Here is a 27,163-nt window from a genome sequence, read left to right as displayed (position 1 = left end):
GAACACAGACATATAAAAATAAATTGTCATTGGCTCGTAATTTGTTTTAAAGTGCTCCTGCTAGCAAAGAAAACTCTGGGGCGCAAGGAATCAATGCCCAGGCTATAAATTTGTGTCTCCATTTTTCACACCGTTTTCAGTTTTATTGTTACTTCCCTGCAGCCATAATCTGAAAGCTAAAAATTTACCTAAAAATCACATACAGCATATCATTTTTACTAAGCTGAAGTCATTTTCTTTATGAAGTTGTACAAAGCAAATTATTGTAACAGTTTTGGCTGAATGTGCCTTGGTGAATTTATAGCTTGATCTTGAAAGTGTTACTATCCTTAAACTAAGTGTTATTATTGCTACAAAGTCATTGGGTTCAAATTATTGCATTCACTTTCCTAGTATAGATACTTTTCAAGGTATGCTGTGCCTCTTTTTTATCTAAGCAGAGAATGGTATGGAAATGTTCATAGGTAATAAAGGTTCCCTTTTCACTTGTAAACATTTACTGCATGCGTTGAAATATACTTTTTTGCTCTGTATGTCGCTAAAAGCTAGTTACTGCCCCAAAAGAAATGCCCAAATGGGCATTCTGCATGGTGTTTTCCTTATATTTGTAAAATCATTTTAATTTGTCTGAATTATCATCTAAATTTACTCTGTAATTCCTAAGAGCTATTAGATGATCATTAAATCTTGATTTTCTGTCAGTAGGAATTAATAATCTTGACTTTGAAGTGAATTTAGAAGCAATAAGGGGTGGGAGTCAAATATTTGAATATCATTTCAGTGTTAACTTGGTTTTTCGTGTTGCAACTCAGGGTGACTAGTAGATAAAATTGAAATTCAATTCATAAATCCTTCTTTGCATTTTCATACTTCATGTGTTGTTTTTTTTCCTCTCCCTTTCAGGTGGGTTAAGATGTACATGGTTTGGGGTGGGGATCACTGTTTAAATGTTCTTTGTGTAGAACACTTTTTCAAAAAAGCTCTAATAAAGAGCATATGTAGCTGTATGCACAGATTGCATATAATGCTATCTTCAGAAATTGAAGTAAACTTGGGAAGAGTTGGTTTCTGAGTGAATTGGTCAACTTTATTTTAAAGGAAAGCTAGAGTTAAAGCAAAGGCTGTCACAGTTTAATACTGCCTTACAAAAAACTGACACTTAACTTTAGTGCCTGTGTTTCTACCTAGTGTCTATTACTGCTTTATTGTTTTGGTTTTTTTTTTTAATGGCTGTTTTTATTAATTTGGTATGTTCTCACTTGCCAATGACAATTAAAATAACCTGTCAGAGAAAAGCAATTAGGCTGCAAAGGTTTAAGGGATTTTTGTTGTCTGGTTTTTGTTTTTTTGTGTATGTGAATATAAGCCCATATTGTCGCAGCACCTTATATTCTTGTGCACTGACGTGCCATACTGCCCTTGTTGACACAGTATGCTTATCCACCACATACCATGGCTTTACATTCTCATACAGTTGTGAAACAAGATAGGGGAGGTAGTTTTATTATTTGCTTTCTCCACGAGGAATTTAGGCGTAATCAAATTAAGAAAGGATAAATAACATCTCCATTTTTCACTTCTCTTTCGCTCTTCTGTGCTTGCACAACATATTCTCTGGGCTTTTAGTGGAAAATGATGGGAAACTGTCTTAGGAGCTTTTTAATTTATTTATTGTTACATAATACAGAGAGGCTGTTTTTCTCATCACAGTACTGACTTCAAGTCCCTTTGGCTGTATCTGTGGCATGGACAGATGTTTAATGGCATATTTGAGAATCTTGGTCCACGTGTATGCACTGCCTCTGCATCCTGATACATGGTGTTCCTCCAGGCACTTCTGGAAGGAAATGCACACGCACAAACCGGAAGTGACCTGGCTTATTCACTGCCGGGTACCCCAAATAAAATGAGCAAGGAACTTGCTGAGGAATGCACCTGCTCTGTGACTAGGATGTGGCCAGTAAGTGCACAATGGGTACAGGATTTTAAAATACTGTGAAATGTACATAGCCAAAACATACAGCTTCTGTACCATATTGGTAGCAGCATTTCCTAAATGCCTGTGTTACATGTTCAGTCATACCTAACTATGGATGTGATAGTTATGAATGTTATTACTAACATTTTACATCTATTAAATTCCGAACCATTACTGGTAGTTTTTTTGTAGTCAGGAATTTATCGGGTAGCTAGCCTGAGTCCAACTATATCTTATTGCTGAGTCCTCAGAGTGTCATGAAGATCCACCATCTGTAAGTTTGTTTACTTTTTCAGTATATGCTTTAGCCTGTGGGCACATAACGACTATTTCAGGAAATAAGTGAAATAATAAATTTTAATTTATTTTCATTATATAATTACTTATGAAGAAGTCTCACTGAAGAATTCTGGCTTAAGCTTTGAATGAATTAGAAATGATTGATTGGCAAAGGAGAAAAAAAAGCCACCAAGCATCAGAACTTTCCCATTGGAAAAATATCACTGAAACTAGAGGCCTGACATTTAGAACTGCTAAGAGTGTGTTGTAAATACTAATGATAAGCCAAAAAAAAACCCTACTGTTAACACTTATCATTTCTGAATCCCTGATATGTACTTGCCAAGAAATACAGAATTGATTAATTTGTGAGACGTGTTTGGAAGGGACTCTTGGAAATCATATAATACAGCCTCCTGCTTGAAGCAGGGTTATCACCATACTAGACGGAGCCGGCTGTGACTTGTCAAACCAAGTCCTGAAAACCTGCACAACCTCTTGATTTCCCTGTTCTAGTGTTACACTACATTCCTAATGCAGATTTTTTTTCTTAACATTTAAGCTGCAATTCTCAACTACTGTCTATTATTTTACTATCTATGTGACCAAGAATAATTTGACTGGAGTTTTGTGACTCACCTTCGAGGCAAAGGTTGTTGTTAGATCCATCCTTAGCCCACCTGCTCAAAAGAGTAAACGAGCTCTACTCCTTCAACCTTTCTGTAGTTCATTGGAATTGTCATCTCATAGGTCACTTGGAAGAAAAAGCAAGACAAGGCATATTAAGCAAATGAATGCAGAATTTCATAAAGGAGAAATACAGAGACTATATGATATGAATCAATTTGTGGTTTTATACAAAATGTAAATTTTTCAAAGGCAGGAGGAATGGAGACAAGAATCAGGGATTATATAGCGTATTATATCATGTATTATGGTCAATGTTAGTATTACAAATTAAATTCTGTATGATGTGAATTAATATTTAGTTACCTCAGTTGTCAGTGAGGCTTTTTTAATTGTATAAGGCCAGACTGGATGATTAAGCCATTTTCAGAAAGCAAGAAGTCAGCTTAGCTGTTGTTTAAACTACTAGCTTTAGACCCAGAATATCTGAGGTTAAGTGGTGGTTTGCTTAAATACTGACTGTGTTTGACCTTGAATTTTTAAAAGATATTTAGATTTTCAACACCACTTAGATGTGTAGGTAATAATTCTACTAGCCACTTATGGGGGTGGAAATACTTTTATACTCTTGCCCTTAGTGGTTTGCTCCAGTGGAAATAGCTTAATTGTTTTGTACCAATATTTTTGTCCCTGTAAATTTTTGGTATTGTCTTGTGTACATGCATAATACCCAGTATTGGAGTCATAATATCATGCTTCTTTCCATTTTATTAATTCAGACAAGATTTGAACTTTTGGAAAGATGCCAGCTTGTTCATAACAAGGTTCTGTATTCCTCTGTATATCAAACATTTTTTTCCTTTTTTTTTTTTTTTTCTCTTTTCCTGTGTGTTGTAAACCTACTTGGTATGTCTTTGGTCTGTAGTTCTAAACAGAGTAAATTTAAGCTGTCTTTGCATCATAGCCTTCCTTTCTTGGAGTTGAACAAGACTAGTGTATTTTTGGTGTGGTTTTGCTTATGCAAGGATCTTAAGTCACAGTACCACATAATTACTGTTACAGGATATACACTGAACTGCATCATCTAAATACTATTCTATTCTATATCAACCTAAAGCTTGCCTTTCTTCGTTGGCTGCTCTGTGAGCTGTTGATTGTGTTGAAAAGTTTGGTCTCTGTAACAGCCCAATGTTATTTACCTGGTTATTATGGGGATAGGTGAAGGCCAATACTTCTGCTGTCCTCTGTGCATTCTCTCTCATCTCTCCTCATGTTGCAGCAGGCATCTCTGATCAGACTGTTAGCAATGTAGTCCCATATCTTTTTCACCTTCTTATGTTTTATACTCTTATCGGTCTTCAGTATTGTACAGAACTCCGTTTGTTTCTATCATTCATCTCTTTTCCATATAGTCTTTCTTTTCTGGAGTGGATAGATTGTGTTCTTTCACAGCATCAGTAAAATTAGATTGTAGTTTTAAAAATTATAGATTTTACTCCTCTACAAGTTAAATACTGTGTATGTTTTATTTACAAAAGTGTAAGAGTGCTATGCATTTATTTTAGGCTTAAAATGTCATATTGATAGGAAATGGAGTTGTTGGAATGTGAATGCCTTCATTTTTCTCAGTGATAAATTGGTGTGCAGGTGCTCACATTCTGAAGCAATTGAAATATCCACAAACGTGTAACTGTAAAGACAAATTGAATAGTCATCTACCAAACATTTCTGATAATTTCTTGAAGAAACACGAGGTGGCACAATTTAATATGCAAAATAGTATTTCAACGCTTATCTTTGTCATGAATCTTCTCTCTTAGCCCTTGGCAAACTACAATCTAAATTCCTGTCAAGTATCCTCATTCACATAAAAGATAATTATGAATCCCTGATGGGTACTGTTATTATATTTTGGCTTTTACAAAAATTTTGAAACTTTCTATTGCATCTCATTCTTCATCCTTAAAGAGATAGGCATTTAGCAGCAGATTTAACTTCTTGGATTTCCTCTTATGAAGCTATAATAAATAACAAACTCATTTGAAAAATATTTTGATTACACCCAAACTCACAAGAAACTAATGGTTTACAAAGTTAATATAGTCTGTAAAACTAAAAAATAAAAGTTTAATACTTATTTCATAATAAAATATTGCAGTATAAAGCTGAGAAGAGATACAGTGAAAGCAAATGAGTAAAACTAATACTTGCAGCAGCTGTTGCACAAAATGCTGCCATCATATCAGCTGTCTTATCTGTAAAACTGATGGGGATGACTAGATGGATAGCATCCAAGGAAAAAAATACCAATTTTGACAGTGCTTAAAAATCTTCCAAAGGAGAACCAAGTAATACTTTGTGTAATAAAGTATTTACAGGAACGGTACAATATGCTGGAGCCATGTTGCTTACAGAAGCTTACAGGTGTGTTGGTTGACTTTTCTGTTTCAAAAGTGCCTTGGAATAAGTGCTGAAGATTCATAGAATCATAGATTCTAAGATTGTTCAATATTTTATTTCAGCATTTTTTAAAAGGATAAGTTATACATTTCAATGTTTCTAGTATTTTTTTCGAACATTTTTAGACTGGCATACTTTATTCTGATTTCAGATGGCAAAGATTTTTGAAATGCCCTTCTGTGAGAAGATTATTTTCCATAAACATTTTAAAATGAGAATTAAAAATCACAGCTAATTTGAAAGTAATTTCTTAGTATTTTTCAACTGTGAAATTGTAATGGTTTTCAGATGCTCATCAGTGTTCAAAGGATCACATGAACAGTAAGGTAGATGATAACTATTTTTACCAGAGTATTATAAAGCTGTGTATTTCCAGACTTCTCACAGGTAGTCATTACATATGTTGTTGCCATGGTTTGGCTGGGATGGAGTTAATTTTCTTCATAGAGGCTTGTATGATGCTGTATTTTTTTTTATTTTTATTTTTTGATGAACATAGTGGTGATCACACACCAATGTTTTTAGTGGCTGCAGAGCAGTGCATGCACAGAGTCCAGAGCTTTTCAGCTTCTCTGCGCTGCCAGAGAGGAGGCTGGGGTGCACAGGAAGCCGGGAAGGGACACAGCCAGACTGGCCTAGGGGATGTCCCACGCCATATGGCATCATGCTCAGCTATGACACCTTGGGTAGAAAAGGAGGGAAGGGATGGACACTCAGAGTGATGGCACTTGTCTTCCCAAGAAACCATTTATGCGTTATGAGCCCTGCTCTCCTGGAAGTGGCTGAATATCGGTCTGCCAGTGCAGTAGAGAATGAATTCCTTCTTTTGCCTTACCTAATAAACTGTCTTTATCTCAGACCATGAGCTTTTGCACTTTTACCTTTCCAATTCTCTACCCCATCCCACCTGGCCAGAGTAAGCAAGTGACTGTGTAACTTAGCTGCCTGCTGGGCGTAAAACACAACAAATGTAAATAAAAATTAGGAGTCTTGGTCATAAGCCATTTAGACTAACTACTATATTATTTTTTCCAGTGACGCTTTGCATGTTAGAGTGAATAATCTGTAATTTCTCTAAGTTATAAAATGTATTTATGTGTACATACGTAACCATACAAACTTGAAGTATATAAGGCATTTTTATTAATGTTCATAAGGTCCATTTTGTGAACAGTCTTGTCATATATATGAATAACACAGAAGAAATGTGGATAAGCTTTTTTAACCGTATGACTTGAACCGTTTTAGTATTTCCTTACCTGGACAGTTAAATGATTGCATGATTCACTTCAAACAGCTGTAACTGAGCACACACTGATGACAATGGTGACCTTTTAGTTTGCTCTTCACGAAACTTAAGTTAGTAGACCTTTCAGCCTGATGCAAATCTTTTTTTCCAGTGCACCCCACTGTACCTTTCTTATTTAAGCTCTTGAATCATTACTTATTTTAAGGATCTTCTGTGCCCTAAAGGTATTGTAACATTTACTAATCCTTCCTATTGGACTTACCAGACATTAGGTCTGTCTCTTGCTGTGCTGGACTTGAAGTACATGAGGTTTGTTTTTGAACTATAATTCAAATCAAACAATAATTCAAATTGCAGTTAGTACCTTGACTCTTGTTTTACTGTTCATGCATCTGTGTAGTTAGAGGAAAATATGTAAATACATCCTTGTCAAAAATGGAAAAAAAAAAAAAAAAAGGAGGGTGTATAAAAATAGTTTTTCCTTCTTTGCTCCTCACTTCTGGATCTAAGAAAATAGTCACAGGAAATATGTAATGAATCAGGTGGGGGAACATATTTAACAAGATCTTCATTGTATGTTGTGTTTCAAGTTTTTGATGATAGAAGCATGAATAAGTGACTAAAGGATCTCATGGCTATTCATTAGCTAAAGAAAAGGTGAAATGCAGGATTCCTTGTGGTTGTCTGTTACCTAGAATTTGTTTTATTTTGCTAGTGTAAGAGTGGAGAAAGTGAAGGTGATTTGCTGTTCGGCCTGCTGAGTAGTTCTCAGTTCCTGTGTTCATAGTTACATACACAACTCATTTTCAATTATCACTGCAGAAGTTGGAGTAAGGTATCAAAATGTTATCTTAAAGAGAATTTTAATGTGGTGTAAGTTCATTATGTCAGGGAAGAATAGCTGGTAGATAATGCATCAAGGAAATGAATAACTAACAAAGAGGTCAGAGAACACAGGAGGATAGAGAGCAATTGATATGAAGTATTTTAACTTTCAGAAACAATGCAGTAACCAAGTGAGACTTAAAAGCATAGAGCAGCAGTTCTCCCTTCCCAGTAAAGCTGATAAAGTGTATCTTTAAAAAGCAAAGTAGATACAGTCCTTCAGTGAGCAAGAGGGGCAGGGCAGTAAAGCTGCAGAGAAGTCAGACTGCATGGCACCAAACAGGTAGGTGTCCTTGAATAGTTGTCAATGCAAATTGTCCTGGATTTAGAATATGTTGAATGAATTTTCCTCCTTTATATATATATATATATATATATATAAATTAGGAAGCTTTTTATAGACCACTAAATTTGGGGTGACTTGCTGTAGAGCATTTTGAAAAAACACGTGCCTCACAGTGAGCCACAGTTTTGAGCTCCTTTTCTCTGTTGTTTCTGCTGGTCATAAAACTGTTATCTGCTGTTTTGTTGAAGGCTTCTTGTGTTGTGTGCATACAGTGCAGAATAGTCCTTATAATCTGTACTTCAATTTTAACTAGATTAAAATAAAACTTTAAGAAGTTAGGGTTGTTGTGCTACTTTATGTGGAGGAAAATGCTCTTAAATTTGTAGTTTCACTAAAGAGACTTGCCTACAAATGCAGAATGTTGATAAGGAAAGGCAGAAAAAGTATTTATTAAAAGCATCAGTTGAGAGGAATTCTTAAGAGTGTGTGGAGAGACACACTGTGCACAGGCAAAAGGCTTTAGCATTTATTCAGTACCATAAAGCACCCTTTCAAATGCTTTGTTTTGATGACCTTCCATACAGCAGAAAAGAATGAGGGTATTGAAAAGGGCAGAAGATGGTCACTAAAATGTTCTAGGGTTTTTGATACTATCTTAATTAAGGTTAGGTAACTAGATAAACTTCAGAAGAGAGACGCAGTGAAATGCTTATATGTATATAAGGTTTTCAGGGGAAAAGATTATAGGCTGTGGACAGAAACTCTGGATGAGTATGTTATTTAAAAGAACAGGCTGGAGTTAGGAAGGAAAGACTAATTTTCTGGTGTAGTCAGCACATTACAGCCATTTTGTTTTATTATGATTCACGTATGTAAAAATGTTTTTATTCATATCATGAATGTCAGCATTAGCATTTAGATACAGGTATTTCTGAATCAATGATTGAAAATACATGGAAATACTCTCCTCATTAAGTCATTCATCTCTTAACTAGCACTGAATTTTAGTGCAAGTTAATTTAAACCAAAAGTGCTTAAAAGACAACATAAAATCATTTAACAGAATGAATTAAAAACAAACAAAAACCATAAAAAACATTAAGATTATATCACTGCATGATAAAGGCAAAGATAATCACTGTTAACTTTGGCATTGCCTGCTCTGGAGCTCCTACCCTAAGCGGTAATTAATTTTATAAAAGTTTGTACTGTCAAAAGTCTACCGCTCTGATATTGAGGGGTTGAAAGATGCCAATTAATTTTCCATTTTTGTCATTTGTCCAGAGAGTGCAACACTTGTGGGTTTTAATAAAGCTTTGTCTATTAATTGGTGACCTCAAGAGCATTTTTTATAGAAATAGTGGGATGAGAGAAGAACAGCAGTTTCTAATCTTGGTCATTTAGGAGAGCTTAACTTCTTTTTAGCTCTGTACAATTTGTTTCTCTTTAAAATAAATTGAAATCTTTATTTAAAAGTTTTGTAACTTGCACTGAGAACTTCCTACATTTCTTGTTACTAATAGGGATGTGTTTGATGTCTATCAAGCCAGATCTAGTCTGCTTTTAATACAGATTATTTTTTAAATAAATTCATTATACAGGCTATCAGCATTATCACAGCTCATTGTTTAGTAAGGAAGGGTATATAGTTTTGCATCTGGGAAATGTAGAAAAGCTTGACCTCAGAAAAAAAAGTTATAGTGTGTGTTCGTATTTTGCTTCTGGAGCAGTTGTGTCCACATATACATATATACATATATACATATATATATGTATATATATACATATACATATATATATATATACACACTTCAAAGACATAGATTAATTCAGTCAGACTCATTTGGAAGTAGTATTTTAGTATAGGGTCTCAAAAAGCCCTGGTGTGTTTAAATCTGCTTTCTAAATGCAGACAATAATAGTACACCTAAGCACTGTTGTCCGCTTACTCTTTGTCAATGGGCTACTAAGGCTGTCTTAAAATAGTCTCAGGTTGTTAGGAATCCTCTGAAAAACGTGTACATGTGTTTTGATGGCACACTACCCTCCACCCTTCTTCCTTTGAGGTCCTTGCTTATATGTCAGAAGGAGCTATATTGATGGGGGAAGGGATAAATTGGCAGACCCTACAGGTGTGTGTTTTGAATGGGCACTTCGGCTTTAGTTTAGAAAATACACCCGGATTATGCTACAATGAGGTGTTAATTATTGCTTTCCAATACTCCAAGAGAGTTGTTATTGAGATAGTACAGGAAGTCTCAAAATTTACTCAGGTACTGGTATTGAGTAGAAACTATTTTGAGCTCCATAATAAAAGCTTGTTGACCTGACACAGCATTAAGTACTTCTATGCTTTTATTCTTCACATGAACATTAAGGGTCAGATTCTACTTCATGTAAGCGTTGAGGTCTTACATTGAATCCTAAAGGAGTTGTCTGTGCTTAGCCAATAAAATTTGATCTCTTAAATTCCCCAAAGTTACTATATTTTACTTCAGTTTGTCATTTATTTTTCTTATAGTCTAAATTATTTTTAATATGAATTATTTTAATAAGCAACAGTTCAATTCACATGACCTGCACATGCCTTTGTTGCAAATAATTTATAGTAAAAGTCCCATGCAGTATTTAGTTATTCTCCATTGGGGTGCGTAGCGAAGTAACAAGTAGTACTGAGATCATCTTGTCAGGCTCAAACAGGGGCCTTTACTTTAATGTTACACGATGAAGTTGCAGATGTGCACAGACAACTAGAGCCCGTACCAGCCAGTCATACAAGAGCGATGTAGTTTTAAGTTTTCTCATAGCATATTCAATTCCATTTAAATATTGAAGAATGCTGAATTGTAAATGTTAACCTAGCCATGAATAAAAAATGTTGATATTTTATTTAATCAAAAAAAATAATTATGAATAGTTGGCCTTTATTGTATTATTTAAAGTATTTCATTTTACATGTAGACTACAAGTTACTGCAGAATTACGTTTTTATAACGAGAATTTGTTTCTGATGCATAAAAAAAATACAACAGACTTTTGCACGCTACAAGAAAAATCGCTTGATTTTGACAAGGGCTGTCAATTGTGTGGGTATGGAGGGGAAATGGTAGCCATTTTGTGTGAAACAGCAGGAAAGACTTGCTTTTCAGGAGTGTTATCCGACTCCTGTTCTGAAAGAAATTTCTTTACAGAACAGAGAGCTTTGAGTTCATTGCTTTCATGTTCTAGGCAAAGATTAAAGCATCTGCACATGGGCGATGTAAATTCCATATTTAAACTGCTAAGTGATAAAAATGAGAAGCGTAGGTGGGAGCAATCCTACAGAGGCAAATGTCCTCTTATGCTGCCCTTTAATAAAATATTTTAAGGAATAACTGGAAAGTTTCCCCTTTGACTTTCATCTGGTGGTTTTTGATTGTAACTTTGTAAACGAATTGGTATTGACTTCTACCAGGCAGTTTTGGAGAAGAGGTGAAGAGCCTTCTCTTATGACTTTCTCTATGTTTTGTCAAATCAAATACTTATATTTGAAGTGCAAAGTGAAGGCTGATGTCAAGAAATGCCTTCAGCACAAGCTGGTGTTGGTCTCTCGTGACTTTCCTCTTTCTTAAAAGTATCAGATTAGATTGTAAAATGATGGCAATCTAGCTGGACATAAACACGTTTATTGCAGGCTCAGCAGCCATTACATATCATTAGTGAAAGGAGGCAAGGGACAAGGGGACCACTTTGTTGTCAGTTTGATTCTTTTTAAGGACAAATGCATTCAAATGAGAAGATGCTAACTTTTTGGCTGTTTGTATACTTGAAGTTCAGAACCTATTACTGTCTGTATTTCTTTGTCATGTTTTTAACCTTACCAACAACTTGCTTTCAAGGCAAATACAAATTGTATAAACAGCAGTGTTAATAGGGGACTTGGGAATAGCAAATTTTGAAAGCTATTTTAAATTATATTGTTTATGAAGATTATGGTTTTATTAGCGTTGTACCAAATCTGTACAAAATGTGGGTATACATTTTTGCTCTCTAACTCTCTTTTCCTTAACAGTAAAATAGCAGGTACAGTTAAAATTGGGAAACAGATCTTTTATATCAGCAAATCTGTTATCTCCAACATAAAATGTGTTTTTTTATTAGACAATCTATTTTACTTTTGAACAACTACTGAAAGTCTGTGTGTACTCATGAAAGAGGAGACATTCTGTGTTTTGGGGGGTTGGGATTTTTTGCTTAGCAAAGCAGACCTAAGTTATTTACTCTCTGAAATACCCTTACCCCTTTGATTAGTAAGATACACCTTTTTTATGGTACATTAGATGCAATAAAGGATGCAAATTAAAAGTTCAAGGAAAAATGTCTGAATAAATGTATATCTTTCCCTGTTTGTTTGGTTTTTTTGTGGATCTGACCTTTTTCCAGGATTTGACACGTCACAACATTTATCCCGTGGGGTTTTTTTTGTATGTTATGTAGTACTTTCAATTGTCTCTTTTGGTTTAAAACAAATCATACATTCATGTCCTAAATGTTTCACTAGTCAGAATAATTAAGTTGATCAGGTCTGGGAGCATTGGAAGGAAAATAATAGGGTTATTGAAGCATTCAAGCTCTAATGGGAGCCTGAGTTCATTCAGATATCAAATCTAATAATTGCTTTACACCTGTATACACAGTCCCAGTGAGCAAGTTCACATTAAAGGTTTAGTGGTACAGGTTCAGTACTATGTTTCAAGGGAATTTTAGTAGTTTTTAAAAGACTAAGTTATTTTGACTTTTTTCAACAGTTTGTTGTTGTTTTTGTGTATGAGTTGTAGTTTAGCTGATTACTCATCTTAAGCTTTGGAAAAAAATTTCACATATCATATCTCCAGTAAGAAATTCTCATGAGTAATGTATTACAAAGCTCATTTAATAGCAATCAGAAAAATCTGAAGGCTATCATGTGAGTTCCACTGCTTTGAAGCAATTTGTTATTAGCCAAGTTAGTGGAATGAAGAGCAGTAGATTTAACTGAATTCCAAGTCTGAAACTCTGAGTTTATATATGATTGTGTAGCACAGCCTAAGGGCTGTAAGGATACTCATAGCCATGACTGCTGCTTGTAAAAGGCAGTTTCGTAAGGATGAGGTACAAGTCTGCATTACTTAATGAGATTATAATAACAACAATGCATTAATTTTAACTTCACAGTTTATACTGAATTTTGTAACAAAATCTCCATTAATGCCAGTGGTGCAGGCTGTCACAGAAGTTGAAGTAAATTTTATCACAAATTAGAAGGAAAAATACTGATGAGAAAAATAACAGCTATTCATAGTAGGTTTCAGTAAATTCCAGACTCAAATGTGGGTCACAGTGTTATTATTGGAGAGGATTTCAACTCATTGCAGTCATTCCTCTTTTTTTTTTCTTTCTTGGATCCACCTTTAGTTCTCAGCTAAGAACTCCAACAGAAAAAGAAATGGAAAATGGCTGTATATGGGCCTGCCTTGTACTGATGTGAAGACCTATTTTTCTCTGTAATTTTAAAAGCCAATTACCCTTGGAGGAAAGGAGAAAAATAGATTGATTTATCTTGTAACCCCTGAGGCAGGCATGTATTGTCTCAAAGTAAGGCTTTTCCATCACAACTCTTGTGGAAGAACTTTCAATGCATATCCCAAGTGGGACTATTAACAAAGAAAGCCAAGTCAAATTCAAGTACTAAGTAGATCATTTAAAGTTTTAAGGAATGTTAACTTATTGGGTTTAGGATTTTTTGTGAAATCTTTAAGGCCTGGGTAAAGTAATAAAAAAAATATTTTAAACAGATAAAGTTTACGAAAATAGGATTTACAAATCTATTTTTATTCTATAAATTCTTAAGTTTATTAGATTTTCTTCAGCTCTAAATAGGATAAGTATTTATTTGCTTGGCAGAATTTGCTGAGTTTTTGTATCACAAATTTTTTATTTACAGATTTTATATATCACAGATTTTGTTTGCAAAGGTGTTATTTTTATTGTGTTGACTATATTGACTATGGTCAGAGCTTAAAAAAAGCGGGGGGTGGGGGGGGGGGAAAAGACAAATGCAGCTGTTTCTCTAGCCTGAGGGTGTTTCTTTTTCTCTTTCATGACACCATATTCTATTTATATGCTCAGGTATCACACAGCATGCACATCAGTCTGGGGTTGGACCTAAAACAAAATATACCAGGATTTTGCTTGAAATCTCAGTTTCCTTTGCTGCTAAAAATTTTGCTGTCGTTTAAGTTTGATTATCAGAATTTGAGATTCTGTTCAGGAATAAAAGCTGAGAGCAGGGAAATTGTGTAACTTGTTTTGTGTTTTGTTTTTTTTTTCATTTTTGGTTACAAAAATATAAAGTCCAAATACATGTAAAATGACCTGTCTGAGATGGTTATAAAGTGTCTAGTTCAGATTTTGCCAGGCATGTGTAGGGTGCCAGTTGAGGTTGAAATAAGTCTTTAAAATACTAAAGAATCAAAAGAAAACATATTAACTGTTTCCCCTAACACAGAAATCTTGTGTTTTCTTGCTTCATCTGTCTGCAATATAGATCTGGAGAGTATTATTTCAGAGTGCTTTCTGAGATAGTGCTTTCTGAGGTGTTATTTTTCTTCCATAGCTGACCTTACCTCATTGCTTTTTTTTTTTTTTAATATAGGCTGCACATTTTGAAAGATCAATTTGAAATCAAATTTCACAGAAACGGACTGAATCTTAACAGAATTGAAGTTAGAGATATTTTCTTTCAGGGTGATGTTTCTCAAAAGATTTTGTGCTAGGCACAACAGTTTTGAAGTTCTTAATTTCTTGACTAACTTATATCTCAGTTCATATGTCATATAAACTACATCTAATAATGTCATAGATATAGGTCAGACAATATAGAGAGCACTATTCAGTTGTAGCTGTTAAGAAAGTGCTTGAGATGGGCTTCCCTGTTATGTTACATGATACCTGTTCTGTTCTGTCTTATGTTCTGTCAATTACAATTTCCAAAAAGCTTTACCTTTCACTTTTGGTAAGCTAAGATGATGAAGATGCACACAGTCAATATAGAAAAATAATTAAGTTAATTCTTGTCATTGGGTTTCTTCAAAGCAGTTGATAATATGCTGTTATATCAGATCACATGGTAACTTGGCTTTAATTTTCCCTGTGCATAGATAGCTGAAGAAGAAAACTAGCAGCTACCCAGACTAACGTGATTTAAATTGATTGTAACTTGTCCCATTGTTAATCAATGACAGTGTATAGGAAATAATTAGTTATCTCAGTCAGAAAAAAGTAATAGTTGTAAAGTGTTATTTGGACTTCCACCTTTTTTCAAGCAGGAATGCTGTTGTCATCAATATCACAGATGTCTTTTTTTCCCCCTAGAATAGACACCTGCTGTGACAGCTTATCTATTTGAAATAATAAGTGGCTTACCTACTCATTTTTAGTGTAATCATACTTACGTAAATCTTTTTTGGTCTTCTCATTGTTTTCCATGTTATATGGTTCGTGGTGTGTGCTGAAGTACCAGGACCTGTGAGTGTTCTCCTTTGGGTTGCTCAGGAAAACAAGATGAGTTTCAGTAGGATTTCCCAGTGAATGAAATTTTACATGAAGGAATAAATAGTTGATTCAAACACTTTCATTGATTCCCAAAGGCATAAGCCTTATAAATTTCCTTACAGGACGCATTTCTGCATCTTTTGCAAAAAGATGAAATCGGAAATACTGTATTCATTGCTGAGTAACTCCTTTATATGGTCTCTTTCAAGTCAATATATGCAGGCACCTACTTTCTCTGAGCAGTAAACATCTTTTTTATTGTCAGCTATGGGAAAGTTGATTCTTTCACCTCGGGGTAGGTACAAAACAAAAAAGAAAAAGTAGTGACTGTGAATATGCAAATTAATTGTGTGAGCTTTTTAAATACGTTAACATTTCAGAGTTATCCTTACTGTGCCCTTCAGCATGTGCTCCAGCACAACAGCTCCCTGCTGAACACCCAGTGACATACACTACCTGTCTTCTGGATTCAAAATTTTGCCACTATTTTATGTTTTCGTTAATGTGATTAACTAAGACATTCTTTAAAATACATGTTGTCCAGGTTTGAGGGTCCCGTGACCATTATCTTAAAGGAAGGCAAATAGTTCTGGTAGTACTCCTGCCTCAAAGCCCTGGTATTCTTAGCCCATTTCCCTAAAGCACCTATTTTCCTATAGGTGCTTTGCGTTCTGCATCTAGGTTAATGTTTCAGTCTTTTGTTTAAAACAAATAAGCAAAACACAAAAGCATCAACAAAAACGGTATTTGGTTGTTGGTTTAGTTTTGTTTTTAATGTTAATCTAGGAGTGCTAGTCTTGGTCACATCTAGGAGTAACTTGGATAGTCTTCTGATGAGTACTGTTGGAAGGTCTGCAGAGAAAGGAGGTTTTAAATTTAGTTTCCTGTTTGAATTGCTTGCTGTTAATACAGCATAAAAATACTTTTAATGCTGTGACTGAAAAAAAAAATAATAATTTAATCCTGGTGAATTAGCCAACTAAGGTACCAAGTCCAAGATAGCAGTTTACAGTAGATTTATAATTTTAATACAAATAATTTTTTTGTGGTTGTTACAGGTTTATACAAATTCTAATTGAGTACTTTTAAGATATAGTTTTGTAGAATGTGCCTTTTTCTATTACCAGATACCTCAGTCTCATAACTAGTCAGTTCGATTACACATCATCTGTATTATTACTAATATTGATTGTTCATTAAAAAAAAAAAAAATGTTTGTAATTAGGAGAACACAAAGGTACTACCTGGCAAAGTGGCTAAGTAGAAAGTGAAGTGGAAAAGTCACTTAATCTTAATATTGCAGTTCTGTAAAATATAATTTCTTTTTCTCCTAATATAACTGAGTTTCATGCTGATAACAAGCTATGGAGTTAATAAATCTGTTGCAGCTATTGAGACTTCTCTTTTAATAACAGAACTAATGAAGGAGCATTAAGGAAAGGAAAACACATTTTGCAGAGTGCATTTTTGCAAAAATATTTTCCTCTCCCCTGTATTTCTAATTGATTGTAATTCTGATATGTTACCCATACAGAGTATAAGGCAGAAGGGTGATGTCACTGAAAAAAAAACATTATAACGTCTAAATATAATTTATTTTTTTGTTTACTGTGTGGTATATTTTTATACACTTATTGTGTTTGTTTTCTTACATTACAAGAGTCATATTACATGGTGAATGATGTGTTCATGTAAATAGCGCCTCCACAAATATTTTTTATGTTGTAGATATTTATTCCCAGAACAGTTAAATTAGTCACTGAGAGCAAGTATCACTGGACTCTTAGCTGTTATAGATGAACAGCAGCACATTTGTGTTGATAACTCCTTTTTAGGTTTTAGACAGCATTTCTATGCTTTAATTTCCAGTGCCTAGTGACACTGCAGCCAGTGTAGAGACTTACTCCCATGCAAAACAGATTGATTTAGGGTAATTTGAATACTTTATGCATGGATAGATTCGTTAGGAAAAGAAGGCAAGGCAGAACTATAAAAAGAACCAATAATCTTGGTAAAGGAGCCATAATTCCCTGTAGTATTGGAAACACTTGTGTTGAACAGGGAAAGAAAAGGTTGATTTTGCAGAGCCCATGCGGTCTTCACAGGCATACTCTGTTCTTGTCCAGAAACAGATCACAGATCTTTGTCTACTCTGGAATTTTATTTAATGTGCTTAGACCATTTCTGGCTTTGTTAGCTTAGAACATGGTGATGCAGTCAATATCTTTTTCAAAGAATACATTTCTGTCCAGCAGATGGGGTAGAGTCTCATGCTTATGAATTTTCACTCCTGTGCTTTGGCCCAAATGTAGTGCTTTCCCAAAGCAGTAACGCCTTTATAGCACATGCCTTTACAGCCTGTGGCATTGTGGAAGCAAATACAACTAAATCAGTTGATTTGGAAAAAAGCTGAGAAAACCTGCTTGACTGCGGTGTGTCAGACTTTCTGCTTCAGCAGTTACTGTTGTTTTTAAATATTCTGGTAGTACTTATGAGTTCCAGCTGTATAGTGGGATGCCCTGATGCTGTAGCAATGAAAGTCTTCTGCTGATACAAAGAACAGCAAGTTGGACATAAGAGAATGGAAGAGGCTACGTCAAAAGTAAACAGTGACAGAAAAAATAAACTGGTGCGGCAGGACTACATCTTAAAAAAATAAAGCTTAAAATACCCAGAAAATTAAGTGGGGGTTGATTTTCTGCCTTTGTATGTGTATATTCATTACTTTAAAACTTTATTTAAAAAGCATTTAGATGTGGTTGGTAGTTCATGATTGTTTTCTTTTCATGTGAAAGAAATTTTTTATTCATTGCAATAATTACTGTGTAATATTTCCTACTAAAAGTTGTTCACATTGTACAATCAGGAAGTGCTTAGGAAGTGGTTGATTTAACTGTTCTATTTTTAAATCTGTACCAAATTATAGTGAATAGTCATAGCACTTTTGTACTTGTAGCATCTTAGAGTAGGCTTTCCATCACCTCTTTGGTAAGTACAATCTGATGAGTACTGAAACGTATTTTTGCAGAGCTTCTGTACGTAATTGTTTATAAAATAAGATTTTTACCCAGACTTTTAGTTATTGTGTGCTATTTCTAAGGGGACAGTGTTTCAGGATTCTCTCAATGCTTTTATCACCCAGCTTCTCTAATCAAGAAAGTAATTTATTGCTGATTGCAGAACTCTTGAACTCAGTCTGGCAGCTGCGGTGTGAAACTTCTCTGATCCAGTCTCCTAGTTACTTATTTACATATCATTTGAAATGGTTTTCAGGGCTGTTTGGAAACCTTTTGACATCACATTATCCATGTTTCAAATCTTATGGTGATTTGTTTTTTTTTCTCTTTATATTACAGATAACAGACAAGTAACTTTGGAAAGGTCTCGTTCTCGCCACAGTGGAACAATCGCAGCTGTATGATTCTTCTGATGCCAAAGAATTTAGTGAATTGTTTTATTAACAATTAAATGGATATACTTTGAAACGAGTTTATCATACAAATTGGCAGTGATCATAAAATAATACTGGTATTGATTAAATGAAATAGATGTACAAATATTATGTATTTTAAAAGCTATTGCTAAATAATCCACATACTGTGTCTTATTACCCCAACTACCAAGATCTGTAAACAGTGTTAAACAGTAAGGTCTCACTTTCTTATGTTCTTTCTCTTTTTTCTGTTTAGTTGTTTTTTGTTTTTTCAAGCTGGCAACTTACATGAAGGGAGTTGGGGATTTCTAGGATATGTTTTTTATGGGTAAGAAAATACAATTTTGTTGAAAGAATACAGCTGTGGATTCCATTTGCAGTTCATTTGGACATGAAAGAAAAAAACAATAAAATTGTATGTTAATAAATTCAGAGATGAGCTGATGTACAATATCAGAATCATTTTTGTAACCATAAAAAAGCAATGCATAAAAACCTGGTCAGGTTGCTGGAAATCTTATCTCAATGTAAAGCTTGGTGGATCCAGCAATTTTGGCTGCAAGTAGGGTAATACCACATATCTACACTTTTGGTGATTTCATGATGTGTAATTACTTATCACTGCTAAAAAAATAATAATAAAAAAAAAGCATAGGATTTTACCAAAATTAATGATATCAAGGGCAGAATATGTTTTTAACTGTATCTACAGAGGAATTTTCTAATTATGCACTTATATATTCTTTATACAGATATTTGGGGGAAAATATGATTGTCCTATTTTAATTATGCTAAAAATACCTTTGTGTAGGTTTTCAGAGATAGGCTACATTACGAAGCTATTCAGGACTGCCTCTGAGTTTTTCCTCTGTTTCTCAGGTAAAACATGTAGCAGGATCTCTACTGGTGGATTTTAGTGCTGATGGTTTAGCAGCTAAGAACAAATTTTCCACATGGAGCACTATATAGCAGTGAACAATAATTGCAGCAGACTGATTTTTCGGGAAACTACTCCCGTTCTACTTTGTATACAGGCCCCTGCACTGCAGTACCTCAGGTGAGCAGTCAGTTCAGTAGCTGACACTGTGTATTGTTCTGCCACTCAAGGGGAAACTACAGTTACCTTTTCTCCCCAGATACTAGTTGAATGTACAGTCTATTTTGGTGTTCAGCTCAGTCTTCACCATCCTTACTGAAGGCTCATTGCTAATTTGGATGGGATGGAGGATTTTGAGTGGGAGTTCAGTCAAACTACTTGTATGTTGTTCAGCTATGATATTTTTGAAAATGGGATACAGTGTAGTAGATGGCACTTATTCTCAGATTATTACTGCTTTTCACTGATGAATTATTACAAATACACATATTGCCTGGATTTATGGAGAACGTCTTTTTTAATGTTATATAAAGAATATTTGGAAGGCAAGGTGTCACATTATTTTCTGTGCACAAACTGCTAGCTCTAGAGGAGCATTCGATACTGGGGTGGTATAACTTTGCACTACTGCTTGAGCCAAGCATTTTGTACAATACATTCTTTTTGCTTCTCTGGTAAGCTACTTTAAAGACTATCCAGCTAGATTGGGATAAACTCTTATAATTTCAAACTATATTCATAAATATCCGATTATTGAAAGAAAAGATACAGCTCCTTATCAGACTAGTATTGAATTTCTTTTTTTAGTCTTCAAAGGAAATAGTTTTTGCCCATTGCTATATCGCTAAACATACAAAAGCGACTGAAGCCTGGTGAAATGTGCACTGTCAACTAATACTCTACCTAAACAAACTGTTTGGGGCTTTTTGTGATTTTTAGTAATAAAGTAAAAGACTTGTATGGTACTTCAGGAGGAAAAAAAAAAAAAAAAAGAAAAAAAAAAGCATGCAACAGGATTCTCTCAGTTTTTCAGTAAAAGATACAAAGAATTTTATTCTGTTTTGTTTAAGGTCAACATCAACCCTTGTACTCAACCATAACTTTCTAAAGTTGAACTATTGATTTTGCAGTTCTGTGCTTAATATGCAAAGCCAGTTTAAAAGGATTAGGTGCATAAATTTGTACTGAAATCAACAGTGTATTAAAATTCAAATTTTAAAATCATCATTTTGGGATTTACAAGTATTGATATAATCTTTATATGTGAAAACTCAAAAGCTCAAAGTAGAATCTTCATACTGTAGCAGTAATTAGTGCAGAAGTTTATAATTTCCATGGTTTTAATTTTTTAAAAGGTCTGTAAAAGCTGACTACAGATTCTCAAGAACCAAATCTTAGCAAAAAGCAAATCCAAAATATCATCATCATCTGATACTTCTATTTTACTACTATTTTTTTCATATTTGAAACATTTATATTATTTAATGGACATATCTGTTAGAACAAAAGTGTCTTTCAAAGGAAAACTAGAAGATGATTTATGTAAATATAGGGTGCTCGTATTTATGAAGTCTAAAATATTTTCTGAAATCGATGCTGGTCACTTTGTCTTTTGATAGTTTTTCAGTCTATATTAAATTGCAGCTATTTTTAATGTTTTTATTATTGATCTAATTTTCAGAGTTGTCACGTTTATCTAAAAGTGTAGAAGAGTAGCACCTTTTTTCAGAAATGCACTTGCCTTATTTTCTAATTTTAAAAAATGAAATATATCAGTTAAATTATATTTGTATTCAGAGTAATCCCAGAAAGAAAATTACTGGAGGCTTCATACATAAATTTCTTGCTAATTATGTTTTACTATATGTCCTCTGAGACATTATATTAACAATATACTAGCACATCTGTTTGCATTCACATTTTACCAGTTACAAGTACTGAAGAGTTTTTTATGATGTTACACTGTTTACATTTCTTAGTTTATTTAAGAGGAAAATAATCTTACCTTTGCAATGAATTGAGTTAAGTTTGCAATTGACTTGGGAATGAAATGTTTAAATCATATACAAATATACATCTCTGTTGCTTAAAACTGCTGGCTGTATAGATCAGAAATGACACTAGACATCTTTTGCTCCAGTTTTATGCAGTTTGCTGAGGAAAAAAAGTGCAACACAATTTGTCATGTATGTTTGTTTGTGATTGAGCAAATATCTTTTCCCAGCACATAGGGGTGTTTGTTTTGTGTTAATCATATTCTGAACTGATGCTAAAGCCAAAACAAAATTAGTACCTCAGAGGGCATTGACAAACAATTTCAGGAAGTATTCCCAGAGTTATTATTACATAATTCGTTTTGGTTTTAAACAACCATGGTTAATATGAAAAATGTTACCTGAAATTATTGATTCTTTTTTGAAAATTGAGACAAATGCGAACATTCCCATAGTTCCCTTCTGTAATATACAAATAGTAATGAATATATGTATATTTTTGCATCTTTTGTGTGTGGTATATGTACTACCTCAGAGAAATGCTGTAAAAACCATAATGTTTTCATGGTTTCTATCCAAAACACAATTCATTAGTGACCTACTTCAAAATCATCCCACAATTGTTTGCAAAGCTCTTGAGAATTTGGCTGAGTTTTAGGTTTGGCTCTGGAAATCCTTGTATAGCTTTCATTAATAAAACTTTGCAATGTTCAGCTTCTGCATCCCTCAGGCAAATCATGCTTTGATGGGTGAATTTAGTACTTCCTATGTTGAAAATTGTATAGCTAGTAAATATTCAGAACTGGTGATAGGTGGGAGTGGGAGCAAACTTACCTACATAAAGTGTATTGCTTCTTATCCATTAAACAAAGGCTTGGCTGGATTATTCTTCAATGTTTTGCCTTCAAATTGGTGAGAATTCAGGTGTCATAAATGCTAAGAGATGAAGCAATGTAAGGTAGCCCACCTCTTATGTGCCATAATGTATTTGCAAGTTACTCATTTTGATATAAGTATTGTAAGAAATCTTTACATCACTTCTTCTACAGTATCCATGCACATGCACACGCATGCACACAAAATGTAAATATAAAAAAAAATTAAAAAATAAAAATCAAAGCAGATGAAGCCAAATCCCTCAGCTTCAGGTGTCTCTATTTCAGATCATGTATTGCTTTTGTGCGCAAGAAAGGGAGTTGTGTAAGCCTGTGAATTCTGCAGTCCTGCAAACTGTCACTCAGCACCTACTGATGTCATTAGAAAAACGTTGAAGGAGAAAGATTTGTTCTTTTAGTGCTTCTTTTAGCGCTGTTTGAGGTGGTACATATGCCACAGAAAGTGAACAATAATTGATTACAGATTAGTCAGTATCATGCATCATTTGATTTCCCTTTTAGAAGTCATGTGACTCCTAATGCCAAAAAAAAAAAAAAAAGGAAAAAGAAAAAAAAAAGTGACAAAACTCATGCATTTCTGTTTTTAATCAGCTCTGTGTTTGTATGTAATGTTTAAAATAGGAATTTGATGAAATTACAGCCTGGCCATTGTTTATCCATGTATTCTGAAAACTGTAATAAAGATATACATAACATAATTTTGCTAGGTGCGCCAATGTTTTACTTTTTTATAATGATTATTACTAATAGAGTATCATCACCTTAAAATCTGTTTTCATTAAGTATTATAATGCAGAAATTACTGGAAATTACTCACTGACACTTTTGGCTCTCTAAGGTTTTTGGATATTTGGATTTCTTCTCTACAGTGTCAAGTATATTTGACTTGATTTTGAGGAAAATTATACTTTTTCTAATAGAGGAAAACTTCAAAAACAAAATGACCAAAAACCTATGTACAGATTAAAAAACAAATTATGGTGATACCGTTTTATTTTTACAACAATAACAATAAAAGGGAATCACTAAAGAAATTGCATGGGTCCATATTTATTTTAAGTGACTGGGTTCCTGTATCAGCTTTTTAAGGCAGAGACATAGTCATTCAGTTAGACAGCTATTGTTGTTGTTTTCTGTATTTACTTCACTCCATCAGAAAATGGTCTTTGCAGAATAGAAATTTGGCAGACTTTGAAAACAGTCTGTTGCACCTTAAACAATTAAATGATGTCACAATAACAAGTTGAACTGCCCAAAAGTATAGACAGCACATTGGTTTCCTGGAATAAAAGCTTAAGATTCTATGTGAATGAGATTGTAATGAATATGATCAGCCAATTTGGTATAACACTCGTCAAGTAACTTTCTATATGTGGTAAAGATACCCCAAAGGATCATTTAATGCACCATTTTATTATAATGAACTGAATTATAGTTGGAATTTTATAGAAAGATTTATTTTCTTATGGGAATAACATGAAATAAATGAAAACTTCTAAGTGTGAGCTATAAATGTAAATGCTGTGATTGTCGTGATTAGGCAAATGCAGTAATGATGTCTTACATATATATGCACCATATTCCCGTTCCTTATTTTTAGGTTAAGGTTTCTTACTTACATGTATGGGAGGTTAGAATTGCCATTATCCTCTTACATATTTTGTGTTTGGGAGGTTAGCAGGCAGAATTTCTTCTCAAATAACTAGCTGGTACCTTAATACCTTTCTCAATGGTAATTATTTCTGTTGCTTCCTCAAATGCTTAAGAAGTTCTCCGTGTGCACCTGAGATCGATAGCAAATTCTGGCTCTCTGACACTTACATTGCTTCCTTACATTTGGATCCTTTCTGTAACTTTGAGCTATATTCCTTCCCTCCTTTATTTCCTCTAGACAACATCTCAAAATTAGCTTATTCTTTTTTTTTTTCTCCCTAAGAATCAGTATTACTGGGCTGTGGTAAAATTATAAAAACATTCAATTGAATTGCATGGAAGTATTTGATGAGTACTTAATGGCTATAATTAATGGCTCTTTCAATAGATGTGAAACAGATTAAGAAGAAAAAATCCCGTACAGGATTTTTTTTTCTTTTTTGCCTGCACAATGTGAGCAATGCTGTGAGCAAAAATCTAAATTTAGTCCAGTTAAATTCACGAGGTATTGCAAGCTGTTTGTTTGTGTTAGTATAATAATGCAGCCAACCTAAGGAACCCATCTGAGAGGCAAAGGATATCTTGTGCACCATGCTAACAAAATTATACAGCTTTTTGATTTCAGCTGGCTCTCATCCTGCCTGCTCAGGCCACATGCAGAGCAAGCTCACGACAGCCTGCAGAATACTTTTGTAGATGCATTCACAGGGAGGCAGAAGAGCCAGGTCTTCAGGCAAGGTTTTCATAAGGGCAATATGACCAACTTTCTTCCATTGAAATAATAGATCTGTGTCTTAAAGGGAAAATTATCTGTGAAACACAGATGATTGAAAAGCACTGTGAGTGCTTGCGTGCTTTCCAAGTCCATGAGTCTTTAAGAAAAAAAAAAAAAGACCTGTCCTGACAAGGCAGTGGTCAGGTCTGGTGTGAACTAATTCTGCTGACACTACACAAAACCCGCATACCTTGACCTCTGACCTCTAGATGCTTCTCTTGTGATATTTGGAAATGTCTGGTTTTTAAACAGTTTTTGAGAGTACAAAGATGACTTAATGAGTAACTATCAGACTGGAGGTACAAGTCAGGCTGTTACTATGTTAGCAGATCACATCCTTCAAAATTTTTTGTCTGCTGGAGAAGTAACAACAGAGATGGTTTATCTTGAAGGGAGTAAAATTAATGCTAACAAAAAGTGTAAGTATTTATAAACTGTAAATAAAGTTGTAAATTCAAAGAAATAACATTTTAAATGCACCATGACTTGATTCCATGCTTATTACCTATTTCAGTTAAGTAATTAAGTGGTATAGGATCGGTCAACTTAGAGAACAGCAGTATTTGTGGATCAAAAACAAACAAAAAAAAACCACCACCAGAATAAATCTCAAAAATGACTTTGACTGAGTTCATTGGCATGAAGAGAAATGAAATTACAAAGGCAAAAAGTAGTGATAAACCTGTATAAAGGCTTTTATACTACTTGTATTGAGTAGTACTAAAACCAAATAGAAAAACAGACAAATTTGCCTACGTGTGTTTGCGCTATATGTAATCAATAGATTTTGAAATTGATTTGTTACAGTTTAATGCAGGTATTGAAATCTTGAAAGCTGTTAACATCAAATGGCCAAACAAAAATGGTGCTTTCAAAAATATTTCTAAACTCTGGTAATCCAATAAAAATGTGATTTCATTTTAGGCAATGACTATGTAAATGTAATACATGGAACATGTATTTTGTTTACATGGAACTTGTTAAAATCTCTCTCAATAAAATATAGTTTTAATTCCCGTGAACAATAATTTGAGCAACCTTTAGTGAATTCTGAATAGAAACTAAAATAGATTAACACTATTTTATTAAGTTTATTTTGTGTTTATGTGATCGGTCTTGAAAGAGTCATCGCTTTTTTTTATTATTATTTTTAGTAGGAGATGCACTTGCAAACATTAATTAATCATTTTTATTTCAGAGATCGTAAGAAACAAAAAACTAAGGAGGAGCATTCTTTTATTTCACCTGAATATTTTTTCTTTGTGACTTTTCAATGTCCAGAGTTGTGCTCAAATTCTTAGCGCTCAGAAATTAAGATTCACCTTGCAGATTGCCTAACTGCAAAAGTCCCCAAATGTGTTATTTAGGGGGGGGGGAGAGAGGAACTTATGCTGTTCCAAGCAGTCTGTTGAATGAATAGTTTTTATTGCAAAGATTTTTGAAGCACAGGAATAAACTGAAAATGATTGACATTGTGACTTTTGCTCTGATTGGTAGTTTTAGCTTATCACAGGATATTGTTCCCAGTTGGGAATAAAGCTTGGATAAAGCTTAGTAGTAGTTGTTGTGTTGTAATAGGAGTCAGTGATTGTGGCATCATTAAGTCTAAATAAATACTATTCTCTCTATGAAAAGTATAAAATCAATAATGGTAAACTGAAGGGAGGGGAAGAGGGTTAGACAAATTATACAGTGGTGATAATGCCTTTTTTTTTTTTTCCAAAATGTAATCAGAGATTATTTGAAATGCATTGAGCTCTCCTTTGATTTTCTTTTTTTTTTGAAAGAGAAATTATTGATATAAAACATCTCATCATCAAATTCGGGAGAAAAAGAATTACTGAAGCTGAGAAACACTCGGAAAAAAATGCAACTACTAAATTAGAAGGATGTGGAAAGAAAATCCACATCAATACAGCATTGTCTTTTCTGTTCTTGGGTTTTCATCTTCTAAACCAGCCTTCCCAAGTGAAAACCCAAATTGCAGACACATGCAGCAGATTGGCTCAAGCACCGGGCTTCTGCAGGAACAGTTTGAGCAGGCAGATCTATGTGCTCATGAGGCTGTGCTTCTGGGCAGTCCTGTTATCTGCCTTTGGAATAGTGCAGAATGCTGCATTTTGATTGGCAGGTCTTGGAAAGGAGTTTTAGGAAGCAGGATGCAGCTGTAGGCCAGTTCCTAGCTGGGCACGAAGACAG

General features: G+C 34.1%; 1 protein-coding gene across 1 annotated transcript in view; it reads left to right on the top strand.

Annotated features, from left to right (window-relative positions):
* Positions 1–23,238, top strand: part of DIAPH2 (diaphanous related formin 2) — a 189,544-nt gene extending 166,306 nt beyond the window's left edge. Inside the window, exon 28 of the mRNA XM_083797793.1 lies at positions 18,693–23,238. Within this exon, the coding sequence (XP_083653919.1) occupies positions 18,693–18,757 (65 nt within the window). The 3' untranslated portion in view covers positions 18,758–23,238. The remainder of the gene's footprint in view (positions 1–18,692) is intronic.
* The last annotated feature ends 3,925 nt before the right edge of the window (positions 23,239–27,163 follow it).

This window comes from Anser anser, assembly GCF_964211835.1.
Source record: "Anser anser genome assembly, chromosome: 13".
Classification (NCBI taxonomy): Eukaryota; Metazoa; Chordata; class Aves; order Anseriformes; family Anatidae; genus Anser; species Anser anser.
The sequence above is the reverse complement of the archived record's forward strand: the minus strand, read 5'-3'. Positions and strand labels throughout refer to the sequence as shown.